Raw genomic sequence first — 18,460 nt, 5'->3', positions numbered from 1 at the left:
ACCTCAAATGATACAGCGACTTCCTCTAGTACGCATGGTTCAAAGAATCAGGTGAAGAGGTCCTAAGAGATTGTAGGATTAACTTTGTACATGTAAATGTGCACATGTAAATTTTTCCCCATACTTACTACTACATGCAGAATATGTAGGAACGTAAAATGAATAAGAAAATCCTTTAGAAATTTTCTTTCCATTTGCCTCACAGGAGTATTAATTTTCTGAGCTTTTTTTCCTTCAGATTTTGAGAACACTGAACCGAACATATGTTAACATGAAACAAAAACCTACTTGGAATGACTTAAACCCCAAAGCTGTGACAACAGATGAACTCTTTGGTTTCATACATCACGCTACTCGAGAATGGAAAGATGGCAAGTAGTAGTTCCGCTTTACAAGTGCTAAAAATTTCTTTCTTATTTTTTCTTTTCTCTTCTTTTCTTTTTTTTTCTCATCCAGAAAACCATTTCTCAGCTCTAGCCAATTTCAGTCACAGTTGTAGATTTATTGTGTATGTGTTGGCATTATTGGAAATGTAGCAGCTCATAAGAGCATTTATAACCAGTAAATTAAAACTAGATTTGAATAAGTGGTCGATTTGCATTCAGCGAGTTTGCGCACAGAACTGTGTATTTTATCCCATGTCAATTATGTCAGGGCTCCCTGTAAACCAGGGAAGAAGTCAACATGAACACTTCACGAGACTTTTATAAAGGATCTGATCCAAGACCCTGAGTTTCAGGCAGGCACTATTTTAGGCTCCAGGGACAAAAATTAACGGGACATGTTTGTTGTCCTAAAAGTTTTTGCAAACAGGCAGATCCTTTTGTTAAAATCTGTTGTTACTTCCCAGTTCAATATAAATGCACTAATCTTGGCATTCATACTAAATGAATACTTTGAGTCCTTTCTCCCTTTCATACTCTATATTCACCCTTAGAGTAAATTGTGTAGGCTTTACCTTTAAAATACAGTTTGTGTTCCAGTGCTCTCCTCCTTTGCCGCTATCATATTAGCCCGTACTGTCTCCTGCCTGTATTGGTTCAGTAGTCTCCAACTCTCATCTCCCTGCAGTTCATTTTCCATCCAGCAGACAGAGGGCGCTCTTCAAAATATTAGTTCCCTGCTTGTAATTTTCAATGGGTTCTATCTCCCTTAGAATCCAGCCCTTATCCAAGGTTTACAAGGTCTTGTGTGATTAGATCCCCCTTCCCCATCTCTGATTTCATTTCCTGCTCTGTGCTCTCCCACCTGTTATAATCTATACACTCTGGCCTCCTTGCTCTTCCTTGAACATGCCAAGCATCTTCCCATCGTTGGGCCTCTGCACTCGCTCTTTCCATCATTTGCAACACTACAGATAATTTGCATGCCTTAAGTTATTGAAGTATCTGGTCAAATGTCACATCAGAAAAGACTTCATTGAGAATCCTGTCTATAGCAGCACACCTTGCCATTCTCCATTCATTTTCTTACCATGTATACACTCTCCCTAAATCTGTGGGACAGTCACAATTTACTCCTAACCTTTCTATCTTTTTTTTTTTTTTTCAAGGACTGTGGCAGGAAGGCAATAATACTAGTTTATGCTGAAAACCTGTGGAAGTCATTCAAATCAGGGATCATTAGAAAAGGTTGCTGGGGGTTTTTTTGTTGTGTTTTAATGAGTGGTGGTGGTAGTTCTACATACTGTCATTTATTTTTGCACAAAATATTTCACAGAGCAAAAAAAAACCATCCACGTATGTGCACTGAAACCATTGTTCTTATCATATTAAATATTTGAGTTTTGAAAAAGCAGTAACTATCAAATATATCATGTAACACACACAATGCCTACATAAGTCGTGATAGCAAAGAGGACTATGGATTTAAAATGCTTTCATCTTGGGGTGCCTGGGTGGCTCAGTCGGTTGAGCTTCTGACTTTGGCTCAGGTCATGATCTCACAGTCTGTGGGTTTAAGCCCCGCGTCGGGCTCTGTGCTGACAGCTCAGAGCCTGGAACCTGCTTCAGACTCTGTGTCTCCCTCTCTCTCTCTGACCCTTTCCCATTCATGATCTGTCTCTCTCTGTCTCAAAAATAAATAAACATTAAATAATTTTTTTTTAAATAAAACGCTTTCATCTTCTCATCTTGTGAAGTAATATGCCAACAACCAAATTTCTCAAAGAATGTATAGCACCTTTGAATTAGCTTCAAAATTCTGTCTCCTGAATAGTGTTACAGAAAAACGGAGAAAGGTGAAATAAACTAGTGTCTGGCCTAAAATGGATACTGAACACATGTACACGGACAAAGATAATGTCTTCATTTAGTGTAAGTTTTGAGTTGTGTGTGTTACTCTCTATAAATCCCCACACCTGTTCTTCAAGGAAGCTCCTGGCATCTTTATTTGACACATGGGAGAAGCTCGGAGAAGTTAAGGTGTATCCTCATGGAAGGGAAACTTGCCCATTGGTATGCATTCCCGGTGTAGCTCTAAAGGTCTTTATTACACTTATCAGAAGGAGGCAGCAAATTCACAGCAAATTTATTTGCTTATTAAAAGAATTTCCCGTAGAAATAATAGTAACTTAGTTTAGAAATAAATAGCCCTCAACTCCATTATGTATTAGGATCACTTACTTGTAATTTATAGGTCTCTTCTCATCTATTCTGCGAGAACAAGCGAATCTTAAACGTGATGGACCAAAATGGATAGTCCTGGATGGAGATATAGATCCCATGTGGATTGAGTCGCTAAACACTGTCATGGATGATAACAAGGTGAGTAATATCTCCATGCTAACTTGAACATCACATCTGGAGTGCAGTAAGAGTTTTGTTCACTTGTTGATTTAAATACTAGTTTTTAATCATTAAGCCTGATATTCTTTAGGAATGAAATTTATTTTGTGCCCATGAAAGTGGCACTTTGCTGGTAATTCTCTTTATTTCACTGTTAAAGAATTGACGGGGGTGCATTTTTCTTGCTGTATGGATTTAACCACCTCTATTTTTTTTTTAATTTTTAAAAAATGTGTATTTATTTTTGAGAGTGCTTGACAGTACAAGCAGGAGATGGGTAGAGAGACAGGGGTTTGGAGGATCTGAAGTGAGCTCTAAGCTACCAGCAGACAGTCCCGTGCAGGGCTCAAAGTCCCAAACTGGGAGACCCTGACTCAAGCCAAAGTCGAATGTTGAACCAGCTGAGCCACCCAGGCATCCCAGATTTAACCACCTTTAAAGAGAGTTAGGTATATATCTAAGAACTTAGTTCAGGGGCGCCTGGGTGGCGCAGTCGGTTAAGCGTCCAACTTCAGCCAGGTCACAATCTCGCGGTCCGTGAGTTCGAGCCCCGCGTCAGGCTCTGGGCTGATGGCTCAGAGCCTGGAGCCTGTTTCCGATTCTGTCTCCCTCTCTCTCTGCCCCTCCCCCGTTCATGCTCTGTCTCTCTCTGTCCCAAAAATAAATAAACGTTGAAAAAAAAAATTTAAAAAAAAATAAATAAAAAAAATAAGAACTTAGTTCATACATACCTTGCCATTTTCTAAGAGTCAGGCATAAATTATTAGATCTTATCTTTGTTTTTTTTAAATATGAAATTTATTGTCAAATTGGTTTCCATACAACACTCAGTGCTCATCCCAACAGGTGCCCTCCTCAGTGCCCATCACCCACTTTCCCCTCCCTTATCTTTAAGTATGGAATACTTGGATAATAAAAGGATGAGTCTGCGCCCTGTGTGAATTGATGAAATGTAGCTATTGAAATTAAGTAGTTCTCTGGCTACAGAATGAGTATAATGGGTTTCTAAGCATTTTGCCCTGGCTGACCCAGTGTTCCCAATAGAAACAGTGATAGTCCAGGTCCATGAGACGCCACTTAAAGCAACACAAGGTCTATGGTTAGGATCAGGAGAAAGAAAAAGGTAATCATCATTGCTACAGAACAAAATGACTCATCTCCTTAAATTAGCAGTAATTACTGTTTTCTGTATTAAGACATTGTTCATCATAAAATATAGGTCTGAGATCTTTATACTTGCATGAGTTCCCATAGGGCGTTTGATAATTGTGGCATTACAGATTCTAAAGAAAGTTTATTTTTTGTGGTGTTCAGGCCTTTTCATGTAGATCCACCCTTAGAACAAATGTCTTCTCTTTAGACATGTCATCTCTTTAGTCATTACCACAGTTATTTAAAGGTTGGCCTGAATGGGTCCATGTTGGTGAGTTTGTTCCTCAAGGGTCAGTGAGCTCTCCTCTGGGATTAAGTGAGATCTTCGCTCAGACTGCACTTCTAACTCAGAGGAGTACTTTTGGCACTTGTCCTTGGGATGGGGGCATGGGAGAAGTACCTTGTGTTGTGACAGCGAGTTAGCATCATTGCTTTTGCCCCTCAACAACCGAGGGCCTCTTTTATGCTGTGCTGTTCTGTCCAGGTGCTGACCTTGGCCAGCAATGAGCGCATAGCCCTTACTCCCTCCATGAGGCTGCTCTTCGAGATTCATCACTTAAGGACTGCAACCCCAGCTACTGTTTCCAGAGCTGGTATCCTATATGTGAACCCACAAGATTTGGGCTGGAATCCGTGAGTACTTACCATTTTGACCATTTTTAAGTGTACAGCTTAGTGGCATTACATACATTTGTGTTGTCGGGCAACCACCACCACCATCATTCTCCATAACTTTTCTCATCTTCCCAAACTGCAGCCCTGAACCCATTACACAGGAACTCCCCTCTATGCCCTGTCCTCAGTCCCTTTCTCTTTTCCATCTTTACGAATCTGTATATGCCAGATGCCTCTTCTAAATGGAATCATACAGCAATTGTCTTCTTGTGATGGGCTTACTTCAGTTAGCATAATGCCTTCAAAGTTCACCCATGTTATAGCATGCTCCAGAATTTCCTTCTTTTTTAAGGCTGAATGATGTCCCATTGTATGTAGATACCACATTTTTCTTATCCATCTTTCTGTTGATAGACACTTGGGCTCCCTCTACCTTTTGATTATCAAAAATAGTTTTTGTGACTATGAGTATACAGATAGGCCTTTGAGTCCCTGCTGCCAGTTACTTTGGATACATTCCCACAGGTGGCATTTCCAGTCCATATGGTAATTCTGTTTTTAATTTTAACTTTCTTAAATTTTTAATGTTTATTTATTTTTTGATAGAGCAAGCCAGGGAGGGACCGAGAGGGAGGAAGAGAGAAATCCCAAGCCCACAAACTACGAGATCATGACCTGAGCCAAAACCAAGAGTCAGGCACTTAATTGACTGAGCCACCTAAACACTCCTTTAATTTTTAGAGGAACCACTGTACTGTTTTCCACAGTAGCTGCACCATTTTACATTCCTCGCAACGGTGTACAAGGGTTCCAATTTCTGCACGTTCTTACCAACACTTGTAATTTTCTCTCTTTTTTATGACAGTCATCCTAATGGGTGTGAAATGGTGTTTCACTCTGGTTTTGATTTACATTTCCCTAATGATTAGTCTTATTGAGCATCTTTTCATGTGCTTATTGGCCATTTGCATATTTTCTCTGGAAAATGCTTATTTTAGTCTTTTGCCTATTTTTTTAAATCTAGTTTGTTTTTATTCTTGTGAATATTTCTTTTTTCAGTCTTAGCTATAAAAACTAAAATTTTATCTGATCATTTGAAGGAAGTATTAGCAAATAAATTTAAAGCTAATTAAGTAGGCTAATTTGAAGATAATGAAAGGAGTGCCTGGGTGACTTAGTTGAGCATCTGACTTCGACTCATGTTATGATCTCACCGTAAGTTGTGAGTTTGAGCCCCATGTAGGGCTCTATGCTGACAGTGTGGAGCCTGCTTAGGATTTTCTGCCCCCTCTCTCTCTGGCCCTCCCCTGCTCACTTTATGTCTCAAAAATAAAAAATTAAAATTAAAATTAAAAAAAAATTAAAAACATTTTTTAAATAAAAATAATGAAATTAACACCTGTATGGATTTGTCATTTTTAGTTGGACATTACCCTGTTCACACCTTGTACATGTTAAGAACTCACTATTTGTTGAATAAGTGGATAATAATAATAGTTCATATGGAGAACGAAGATATAGATATAGCATATTCTGTAAATACATTAATGTATAAACTTGTGTGTTCATACTGAGACATATGATATCCATACCTGAACGGTGGTAATTCTTTGATGGAGAACAAATTGTGCCCACTTGCTGCTCTCGAATGCTTACACTTGGCATAATTCATCCTGGGCGGCACGTGTTGCACCTCTGGCATTCCCTCTATGAGGTGTGGAAAGAGTGTTTGACCTCCGCACGTGAACACGTGCTTGAGGGCTACTGGTGTCAGAATCTTCTGTCCACCCCTCCCCCCTGCCCTGGCCCCCACAGGCTGTCCTGTATGGGCCACTTCAATGGGCTCCTTGCCCGCTGGCTCCTGGTTGGTTTGGCCCATGAGAAGCCCTGTCAGGGAATGGGAGGGAGAGAGGAGAGTGAGGTCAGCCTATTTACTTCCTTGGCTCTCTCCATGCGGTGTCACATCAGGATGGCTGTGTCCCTCAACTGCAGGTCACCCCTCCTCTAAAATCTTTCTATAAGATTTGTCCCTTCCACATTCTGGTAGTCCCTCGTGTCCTTGTCCCTGCAGGCACAGGTGCACTAACCGCTCCTCGGTTATTACTCATGGCACAAAACTTTCCCCTCCAGTTTCCCTGCTCCGTGCCCACACCTTTGCCAGTAGTCCTCCTGGCAATCCTTCCCTGTTATCCTGATGTCAGGATGACATCTGTTCCCTGCCACGTGCTTGGCTGACGTGCTTCTCCAGGCTGCTTTTTCTGGGTACTGATTTGTTCACCGAAGGTCTCATCCCTTGACTCCACAGCAAAGTAGAGCCATGCCCAGGTTTTTGTGTCCAACAGTGTTTTATTGGATTTATCTGGGGAAAGGAGTGATTTTTAAAAGTCTAAGATGGAGAGTTCTTGAACTGATGATAGATTCTTTTCCCAGGTAGGATTCAGACTGTGTCCTAGGATGTTTTTGTGGGTTTGGGGGCTGGCTAACAGAGCATCTATGTTAGCCCTTGACTCCCCCATAAACACTGCAGAGGCATCCCTCACACCCCATTTCCTTCAGGGGACCCCCTCTGGATGTGGTCTGATTTCAGTCATGAACCTCATGATTCTCAGGGTCTATGTAGTTTAGGCTCAGTAGCATCGCATAGAGATTCGTGCTAATGAAAGCTGTGTAAAGCCCTTTTCAAGAAAGACTTTTATCTAGTAAGTCAAAGAGTCTTACTTGATTAAAAAAGGCACCCGATTTGCATTCCCAAGAAAGTTAAACAACTCTTTCTTCACCATTAGATTTTATTTTTACTGAGGTTTTTTTTTCTTTGTTTTATCCAAGATCAGTGGGTAAGTTTTAATTTTCATGTGTGTGACCACAGAGCCATTATCCAAAATGATGGGAATCTTCTCTAAAGGATATTTTTACATTTTTACCATCTACCACCAGAAACTTTAAGTGAACTACAAAAATATGGGTTTTTCAGATTGGGGGGTATACTTTTACACCATATTTATTGCATACGTCATTACCTTTATGGGATAATAGTATCATACCTTTGCACGTATTGACTCATTTAATCCTTAATTACCTTCTGGAATAGAATTATTAACCCAGTTTTCCAAACCGATGTCTTAGGTCTCTTCCCCACCCCCCCCCCAACTTTTAATTTGAAAGTATTTGAAATTATAGAAAATTTGAAATGGTGGTAGTCCACTGTATCCTTTTTTCCCCTACAGTTATCAATTGTTACCATTTGACTGTATTTACTTTCTCTCTGGATGTACACTCTCTCATAGGCATAGACACACATATATTTTTTACTTAGGTTTACTTCTGCTAAATTATCTGGAAGTAAGTTGGAGACATTACGCCCCCTCACCACTGAGTACTTGATTATCCCCATGTAGGATATTCTCCTACATGAACGCAGTACAATTAACATGCCTAAGAAATTTTCCTTGATGTGGTATTTAATAAAGCATAATATTTCTTTTTAAAAATTCTTCTTAATGTTTGAGAGAGAGTGCGAGTGGAGAAGGAGCAGAGAGAGGGGGAGACAGAGGATCTGAAGCAGGCTTTGTGCTGATAGCAGAGAGCCTGATGTGGGGCTCGAACTCACGAACCACAGGATCATGACCTGAGCAGAGGTCAGACACTTAACTGACTGAGAGCCACCCAGAGGCCCCATAAAGACAAATTCTTCACATTTTCTCAGTTAACTAAGACATTTCTTCTATCGGTTTTTTTTTTAATCTAGTATCAAAACAAAGACCATCATGCATTGCATTTACTTGTCTGTATTTTCTCTCTTGATGTAGAATATCCGCCCCCCCCCCACCTTTTCTTTCATGATACTTACAGTTTTCAGGGAAACAAGCCAGATGCCTGTAAGAGTGACCCATTGGTGGTTGCAAAGTGGTGACTTCCTAATTCATTCATTGTATTTATATATATGAAGTGACATTTTCCTATAAAGAATTCCTCCTCTTCTTTCCTCTTAAATTCCTCCCTTCCACTCCTCTCTCCCTTCCTTTCTTTTTCTCTCTCACTTTATCTCTCCTTCTTTGTTTTTTCATAGGTATCATTTTCTGTTCATGGTTTCTTTTAGTTCAGTGGGTTATAATTCATTACCATCATTTTCCTGGCTAGATGCTCACTTTGTCTCCAATTTGCCATCAAGAGCCCCTTCCGGCCAGCCCCTTACATGTTCTTTTTCACCTGTCGTTGTAGATCTTTGAGTGCTTGGCTTTCTGGCTAACCAAAATGCTTCTGAGTCATTTCATTCTTCCTTCACCCTCGCTGGATTCAGTGATTTCTCCAGGGAGCCAGAGGAAACCACCTTTGTATAAGGAATAGTATTTAGAATCCAGTATAGGGATGTTTAGTGTACTCATTGCTACTGATAGGTCATTGCTTTTACGCTTTTTGAGTGAGCACAATTGGAAATATATTTCTTTAATTCTTATTGTGGGAAATGCTAGGTTACTGTGGATAGAAGAGATGGTAAAATATTTTGTTGATAATACCTTTCTGGGATTCCATTTAAGACCTAAAGGTAGTGCCAGTATCAGGTAGTCTTCTTAGATATGTTTGTTTAAATTCTCTGAACTATTCTAAAAAATAATTTTATATCCACACTTAACAGACATGGAACATACCATGTCAGATAACAAATAACCTTAAAATCACATCACCATGTGATTGGCTATAGAAATCAAATACTATTTTACTTTACCTCCGAGTCTTAAGTCTACTAGACAAATACTGGACAGTTCATATATGTCTGTTGAGATCTTGAGAAATCGAGAAAGAACAGGAATTGGAAGAAAATTTCTAGAAACTATGAGCAAGATTTTTTTTCCAGTTAGCAAGGGAGAGACTAATGTGTAGAAAAGGAAAAGCAAACAGGCAGTGACTTATTTAAATTCATTCATAATTCTTTAAGTTGCTTAACTTAAAATTATTTAAGCAAACATAATTGAAAATAAGGTCTACCAAACTACGTATTACCTTAAAGAGGATGATAGGAAAAGGTCGGAATATCTCTGGAATTTAGTCTGATTCCAAGAGATTACTGGAAGGTAAGTTTTGGGAGCCACATCTTTGGATCACACTTACTCCTTTATTACTTGCATTTGGATTAGTTTTTTGGACTTTGTCTGTCTCATCAGTCTCTCCTGCATTGGCTGAGCTCACTGTCTTCTACCCCGGAAATCCCGTCCTCCATCTTTGCATACTATATATATTTGTGAACATATTGATGCAGAAATCATTGACATACACTGCCAGTCAACACATCCTAACCCCTGCCAATTTTCCAGGCCACAGTGAATGATAGAGCAACCTGCAGCTTGCTGACGGGGGGCATGTTATAGAGAGAGCTCCTATGAGTTCCACCTCTCCTACATGGCAATATTCCATTCCCAGACTAATGAGTAACCTAGTATATCTGGGCGGTTTCCAAACTAGAGGGTTTTAGACTTGATGGGGTATATGAATGGCACTTCTGGAGAAGGGAAGGGCAACACAGTTGATGATATGGAACACATTTGCAAATGAGCACAAAGTAAAGATTCTCTTAGGGACCTGGATATTGACATGAAGGTGATGCATTAAGGCATCACAGTGTGGCTTCTTCCTGAGGCAGGGGCACCAATGATCTCTTATGTAGGTAAGAAATAAACCTGTTATTTTCATATGTCATTTTCAATTGTATGTCATAATAGCAGTAAGTCATTTGGTCATCTTCAAATGCATAGCATCTTTTAAAAACCATAAAGAACTTTTTAATGAAATAAAGTGGAAAGAATTGTCAAGAAAGATCTGTATCTTCAGTTTTTTCCGTTGCCAAAGATAATAGTGTCTGCCTCTAAATTCACTATTTTTCAATGTTTATTTTGTTTTATGTATTTAAAAAAAACAGCTAAGTATCAGAAATTGTCAGTTTAAATGTTTGTTTATTTGAGAGGGAGAGACTAGGGCAGGGGCAGAGAGAGAGTGCTCCAGAGAGTCCCAAGCAGTCTCCACGTTGTCAGCACAGAGCCAGACGCGGGGCTCAGTCCCGTGAATCGTGAGATCGTGACCTGAGCCAAAATCAAGAGTTGGACGTTCAACCAACTGAGCTACCCAGGTGTCCCTCAACGTCTGTTTTTATTACAAACTATGAAAATGTATCAATAATTTATACATGAAATTTTAAACTGTTGATATTTGACATAGACTTTTTTACTCCCTATGCTCTCTGGGATGGTTGACCCCTAGCAGAGGTCGTTTGGGGCCTTTTGATGGGGTGTGCAAGATCAGCTTTTACCATGTCTCCTAGTAGGGTTGAACTCATGTCCTTCTTTGTGGAGGTAATTGGTACAAGGGCAACAATTGCTTGTGGGCCTGATAGGTTTTCTCTTTGAGACTTTGGCTACTGCCAGTATGGGTCAGTGAAGCAGTTTTTACCTGCCCCCCTAGTGCAAAGTCATTTCTCCCTTCTCTGGCCCTTTTGAGGCTTCACCTCCCAGTTATCCCTGCATAGGCTTCTGCTCCCCCTGAGACCAGAGACCCAGGGGGTAGAGGTTGAATTTGTTTTACCCATCAGAGCACTCGCTGCCAACTCTGGTGCCCTGTTGGACTCTGTTGCCTTTAGGAGATATACAGATAGGCTGAGCCAGGATCTGAACACAGTTCTCTGAATTCAACGAATCCTTTGCTGGATAAAATCTATTGAGAATTTGTTCTGTGTCAGACAGTACTCTAAATATTTTATCCATAAGAGGGGTGCCTGGGTAGGTCAGTTGGTTGGGCGTCCAACTCTTGGTTTGGGCTCAGGTAACGATCTCACGGTTCATGGGCTTGAGCCCCGCACCAGGCTCCATGCTGACAGTGCAGAGTCTGCTTGGGATTCTCTCTCTCTGCCCCTCCCCCATATGTGCTTTTTCTCTCTCTCGAAAGTAAATAAAGAAGTACTTTATACATGAGAGATGATGTAATTCTCAGAACAGTCCTAGGACGTCTGTAGTATCATCATCTCCTTAGATGAGAAACTTGAAGCACAGAGAGGTTAAGTAACTCACCCAAGGTAGCAGGTGAAAGCGGTAGAGCGGGCATACAAATCCAGGCCGTCTGACTTCAGAGCTCTGTCTTGCCGAGCGGTCCTCTTGCCACCCCCACTGCCTCAGTGAGCTCTGGACACTAAGATTCTGTTTCTGGCAGCTGCTGTGCAGTTGAAGTAGCTGAGAGGTAGATGCAGCCTTTGGGCCTTCACCTCTAGGAATGACGCTTGTTTTTTCCATTGTTCCTTGGTGCCCACTGTCTCCACCACCCAGAGATGCTCTCTCAAGTTACCGTCATGCAACCGGACTTGAACTGAAGACAATTTCTCTTAGATCTGAAAAAGTTTTGACAGCTGATATTTTATAAATCTCACTTTAGAGGAAGCATGATTGAATAGTCCATAGAACCCTATCATGGCATTTTGTAAAAATCAAAGGGAGCCTTTTATAAGATAATTATCTTACCTTAATTTCTTCTGTTACTAAAATTGTGAAATCTGATTTGTTTATATAGCAAAGTAAAGCTGTAATTGTATAGCTTCTCTGCTGGCAGCTAAATGTATTTATTGTCACTACCTCCTATTAGATGAGAACTTTTCGAGCAATTTTTTTTCATTTAACTTCACATACTTCACCCTAGAAACTACTGTAGGAGCTACGAAGCTATGTTTCATTTTACTGATAAGTATGATTTTATTAATATGTTGGGGGATATTAACGTATCAAAATTGATAACATTCTTGAAGCTTCAGATTAACACACATGTACCCGAGCATGAGATACCATTTCAGACCCACTTAGTGGAAATACATTATCTGCCTATCGGGTTCGAGTTAGATCCAGTCCAGTGGAAAAGGAGGGACTTGGAAATAGCCCCTAGGGAATTTTCACCTTTTTATTTGTAACTGATTTGTCATCACTACATACTTGATGCCAAGATTAATCAAGAAAAATCCCAAGCTGTTTTCATAAATAAGGCCTACCCTATGAAATAGTTTCAGTCCCTTAGGAAATGACACACTGCAACCTCCTTATAAATGCTCAGTAATGGCCTACTTATACTCTATTATGTTTGGCTTCTAAGTGCTATTAGGAGTTTCTTTTACTTTCTTTTCATTAATGCAAAAGTGGCCTTTAAAACAAGTTTTTAAGGGGTCATTTAAAAATATTTGCAGTTTGAGAAAGAGAATGAACTCACTAAACATGTCCCTGAAGTGTGGCACCAAGCGGGGAGGGGGGGGGGGAAGCTTTTGAGTTGGTGAAATTCTGCTTTTCAAGCCTAGTGTTCAATAAAAGCTTTTCTATGTTCTTTTTCAGGTATGTGGCCAGTTGGATAGACAGAAGGCGGCATCAATCAGAAAAGGCCAACTTAACTATTCTTTTTGATAAATATGTCCCTGCATGCTTGGATAAGCTGAGAACAAGCTTTAAAACCATCACTTCAATTCCAGAGAACAGCCTGGTGCAGGTTTGACTCTGGTCACCCCGTTTTACATTCCAGTCCTGATGCAGTAGTGGGGCTCGATCAAGGCAATGGCAGCTTTTGTTTGACAAAGAAGATGGAAAGATTTTGGGGGTTGTCGGGTTATTCCAACTCTCTTCCCATAGCTCCGTCCGTGTTCCCAAGTGCTTTTGGCAAATCTCTGTGACACACCTGTTCCTTTCCATGATCACCTGGGCTATAGTCTGGTTTTTCATGAGACTGTTGTTCAGAAGGCAGAAGCCCCCTTGTATGTCCCCAGATATTTACATAGTTCCTCACGCATAGTACCGGCCAGGTGTGTGTTTACTTAATTATTGGGTTCCTTCAAGTTACTGGAGTAGAGAAAAAAACACAGTGGCAGCAGCCATATTTCTTTTTTGTCTCCTAAGTCACTGGCCCAGGGAAGGTGCTCAGTGTTTTTTCGACTACAGTAAATCCAGTAACTAAAGATGTTGGCCAGTGAGCAAGAGAAAGCTTCTGAGCTCAACCACCCATAGCCCTCCCACACTATCCTACCTTTCTGTTCTCCACCTCCCCCAAATACTCATAAAGTCAGATCATACTCTATGGAGTGTTTATAATATTCCAGGAACAGGTCTGTTCTGATCCTCATTCAGAGACAGCTGGTAAGACTGAAGGGTGTATATGATAGGTTGTCATGGAAGCAAATGAAAATAATTCACAGCACACAGAAATGAAGGTTGTGATCTTAATCTCAGCATGAAGGCAAACAATCCCCAGCCTTAAGAAGTATAAAACTTCACAAAAGGTTTACAATTAGAAATCTTTTATTTTTTTTTTTTCCACTAGGAGCAAAATTGGTTTCAGAGTACTTTGTTACCATTAAGTTCCTGTGTTACCAGATTTGTTCCAAGCTAAATGAGAAATAGTCACAAGCGTAATAAGAAGAGAAAGTTCAGGTTTTTGGATAATTCACACACCAATTAAATAAACGATAGTCTTCAACAGTAATTATCTGAGGTATAATTTATTTCTGAAAGCAGGTCTGAATTTATTCATAATGAATTAATTATGTGGTTAGCCTAATTAGACTTCCTCTGGTGTAGTACTTGCAAAAGCAGGATTGTGTTCTTTCTCAAGTTGACTTACGTATTTGTGTGATTCTCTGTAGTGTGAATTTTTTTCATTCAAGGGTAGTGTGAAAATAGGTCAGTAGGAATTAATATGACTTTCCTTCTCACTTCCTCCTTTTGTATTGTTCCAAAATGGCATTTTATCCGGAGCTCCTTCTCAGCTGTTGTTTTATACACCAGTCTCTTTTCTGTGATTACTTGTAAGGACAAAATGTGAGACAGAAATGAGTACAAAAGGGAGTATCTTCAAACGACTACTTTGAGAAATTCATGTAGTATGTTTTCCAGTGCGTGAAATATATTGGCTTTAATTTTGATGAGGTGTATTAGCTCTTTCACAATATGCACTGAAGTCTGATTTTGCCAATTCCTGACACAGAGCTCAAAGTGTTTTTCAGCTACTGTGTTTGGGAGAAAGTAGAAAAGTTGTCCATTATTAGAATGTTCAGATCAGTGGATGACGTCACATGGAAGTCAGTCTTTTTTTGTTTCGATTTTCATGGTTCCTCAGACCATCACGGCTTTACTCAGAAATAGCAAAACCTCACCGTTTTACATTATTCTTTCTTCATAGCACACTGCTAATGTTTATTTCTAATAGAAGATTATTTCAAATTGGCAATACAGAACCATATAACATAGTAGAAATCAAGAGAGTAGACTGAGAAAGATAACAGGTGCTCAACTTTTTAAAATTAAAAACCTTTCCAAACTATTTCCAGGACATTTTTTCCATGTTACTATGGATTTTCCCCAGTTTTCCTGGGTGGGAAAGAAAGACGCACGCACAGTCCTGACTTGTTTTGTCACAGCTTGCATTGCTGTCCAAATGATAGATAAAATCTTTTGCTGCCTTCAGAAACCAGGGGAAGGGGACCATGAGTTATGAGAGTCTGTGATAATGCTACTAAATGACAACTGTTTTTGTGCTTCCCAGAACTAGCTCAAAAACATGTTGTTCACTACTGATGATTGCTACATTTGGGAAAGGCTTTTGCAAGCTGCCATGTTCCCTTCATTACTGGCCTGATTGTCCTGAACACGGGGTGTGTTTCTGACCAACAGACCGCACTGCTGTCTCACAAGTTCTTGAGTAACATTTCTTGAAGATTAAATTCAGTCTGGTGTCCAGAAAAAAAAAATGTCACAGGTCAAGGCTGCAAGTCTGACTTGCTAAATTTATTCAACAGGTGGGAAAAACCCATTGCCAAAGCACTCAGGGAAAGTGGGTTGCCTAAATGTCCAAGAGGGAAATGAATAAATAAATGCCTTTCTGTCAAGTGGAATCTTAGGCACCCATTCCCAGTGATACTATAGGGCAGCTCTTATTGGTAAGGTAAGATGTCTTTAGGATTTTTTTAGGTGAGAAATGAGCTATAGAATAGTAGGTATTCTATGACTCCCTGTTTATAACAGAAGAGAGCTTAGATATATGCTCCATTGTATTTCTTTTTGCTTATGTGTATTTGCATTCATTACAGTGATGATGAATTGGATAAGAGCATCGTTTTCAAAATAGTTTATTGTTTAGAAGATCAATTTTGTCAAAAGTGGCGAAGGTTTTCCACTACTGGTTTAGAAATCTGAGTCCCTAACTTCTGTTTCTCTCAATGTAACAAATCACAGATTGGGGGAAATTCTACAATCTCTTAAGGAACAAGTGGATTTGTTAATATGTCCTATGATCTTATTTTGTTATTAAGGATTTATTGCCCTAAATGAATGGCTATTTCTTGTTCACTAGACTATTTGTATCCTTCTGGAATGTTTGTTGACCCCTGAGAGTGTACCCTCTGACAGCCCAAAAGAGGTTTATGAAGTCTTCTTTGTCTTTGCTTGTGTGTGGGCGTTCGGAGGCACTCTGCTGCAAGATCAGGTATGTTTAGCAGTTGTTTACAGAAATAATTTAAGGAACCAGTTTTACTGGGGGGGGGGGGGCATTGTAATTTTGATTCCTGTGTTTTGTTTATTTTTTTTTTAACATTATCATAAATCTCTGCCACTTGCCTTGATGTCTTCTAAGCCTGAGTGTTGTTCAGGCATGCTCCTCCAGGCTGGCAGCGCTCACATTGGCTGACGATGCCACACCCCTAGCCTTGCCCCAGATCTCTGTTCCGAGCTCACAGTTCAGGGTTTCCACCTGCCTCTGGAGCAGTGCCAGTAGTGTGTGCTTCCAGGGGACGGTCACACTGTGTCAGAGACACAGCTCTTCCTCCGCCCCACCCCTGAATTTGCTCTTCTTCCTCTGTACCCTGCCTTATCCTTGAGGACACTCACATTCCTTCCAGTTGTTCTAGTGAAAATACAGGGAGACATCATTCTTTATTTCTATATCCAGTATCTATCCTTTCAATCACAAAACAGCTGTCACATCTGTCCTCTACTCGCCGCCCCCCCCCCGCCCCTATCCCTACAGCCTTTATTCAGGAATGTATCATCATTAGATTGTCCTGGGAAGTCACAGTGTCTTAGCTTGGCTGCCATAACAAAATACCTTACATGGCTTAACCGATAGAAATTTGGTTTTGAAAGTCCAAGGTCAGGGTGCCAGCATGGTCAAGTTCTGGCAAGGACCCTCTTCCTGGCTGGTAGGCAGGTGTTCTTTTGCTGTGTCCTCACCTGGCAGAGAGAAACCAGAAAAAGCTTTCTTGTATCTTTTTTATAAAGGCATTAATCCCTTTGTGAAGACCAACCCTCATGACCTCATCTGAACCTAATTACTCACCAAAGACCCTGTCTCCAAACATGATCACGTTGGGAGCAAGAGCTTCTACCTAGGAATTTGGGTGGGCGGGTGGACACAGTTGAATCTACAGCACATAATAACCTTGAAATTGGTTTCCCTGTCACTAGTCTCTTACATCTAATCAGTCTCTTACATGATGCCCAGGGTAATTATTCATGAACTAGAGGCAACTCAGGTCAGTTCCTTTCCAAGGGTCTTTCCTTGAGCCTCACATGAGGCTACCATGCCTGCACAGCATTCCTAGTGTGGTTCACCCATAGCCTGTGACTTCTTGTGCGCAAACACCTGTGATGAGCTTGTTCAAGTGCATGCAGACATGGACACACTCACACCTAGATACGTAGGTTAGACTTCCTGAAGTGCAGAATTTTTCACCTTGAAAAGACTGCACATCTGGTCACCACGCACCTCTGTATGTAGATTTTGCCATGTAATGTTTCTAGTCATCCTTCAAGCTATCTCCATTATGCCAGTAAAGCTCAGACAGGCAAAGTGACTTGATCAAGGTTACACTGGTAAGAAATGACAACGCCAGGATTCACACCGCTGTACAACTCCAAAGTCCACACTGTCCAGGGGACCTCTGGATCTCTCATGGTCAGAAGGTTCCTACAGGTATCCCAGAATCTTTGCACTAAAAATAGATGGCACACGTCTTCCAGACTTGGCCACATGTTTCCAGATGTAAACGGGATTTAAATTAGAAGGCATCACAGCCAAGCAGGAACCATATTTCCATTGGTTTCTTTGTTGTAGGTCCTCACATACATGGCTGCTAAAACCTGGGGGCCAGGTCTGCTTCTTGTCGCCAGGTTCCTGTAAATCATATCTATAAATAAACTTGGAATTCACTTGGTCTGTTCGATCTTACTTTGATCCTTCTCAGAAGCCACATTTCCTTCTGTAATCTCCCAAGTGCTTTCTAAAGAATAACATCCTGTGTTACTTTGAGTGAGAGTCCAGAGTTGGGATTAGGTGACTGCACAGGGTTTTTCTCAAGCACAATTTACAGCACACGTGCATTTCTCCTTCACAGAGACCACAGGCATGATCTCCCCTCTCCTCAACCCATCCCCTCCACCATCTTCTTTTGTATGTTTCCCGTGTTCTCTAGGAGGTTTTTCCTTCTCTAGGATATAAACCAGGTAAAGTTGTGTGAGTAGGATGTTGACAGCAGAGATCTCTCTCTTCCTGATCACCTCCCTCCTAGCTGATGGTGTTCTCATCTTTCCAGTTTCCAAACATGGCCACCTTCCCACCAGTCCATCAAACCAGGCCACCACAATGATCACCTAACTCCCCCAGACATTCTCTCCCTAGACTAGAGTCGTCGTCGTCTTCATCATCATCATCATCATCTTTTCATCTTCAAAAGCTTCTAACTACAAAGCATTCAAAAGAGAGGCTATAAAGTTGGAAATGTGAATGAAACAGACAAAAAAGCACTCCTAGGTTAGCCATTTATTAACTGAACAAATCTGAATGCCTACTATATGTCAGAGAATGTGCTTAGGCCTTTTACTGAATAGCTTAGGCTATTTTACTGAATCTTC

The 18,460-nt window shown here is 40.6% G+C and overlaps 1 protein-coding gene across 1 annotated transcript in view; it reads left to right on the top strand.

The window, feature by feature from the left end:
• Positions 1-18,460, top strand: part of DNAH11 (dynein axonemal heavy chain 11) — a 358,576-nt gene that overhangs the window by 170,660 nt on the left and 169,456 nt on the right. Inside the window, 5 exon segments of the mRNA XM_040472462.1 lie at positions 239-375; positions 2,615-2,765; positions 4,423-4,571; positions 12,902-13,052; positions 15,906-16,037. Of these exon segments, the coding sequence (XP_040328396.1) occupies positions 239-375; positions 2,615-2,765; positions 4,423-4,571; positions 12,902-13,052; positions 15,906-16,037 (720 nt within the window).

This window comes from Herpailurus yagouaroundi, unplaced genomic scaffold, assembly GCF_014898765.1.
Source record: "Herpailurus yagouaroundi ecotype Mexico unplaced genomic scaffold, PumYag 100, whole genome shotgun sequence".
In the NCBI taxonomy this organism is placed as follows: Eukaryota; Metazoa; Chordata; class Mammalia; order Carnivora; family Felidae; genus Herpailurus; species Herpailurus yagouaroundi.
The sequence above is the reverse complement of the archived record's forward strand: the minus strand, read 5'-3'. Positions and strand labels throughout refer to the sequence as shown.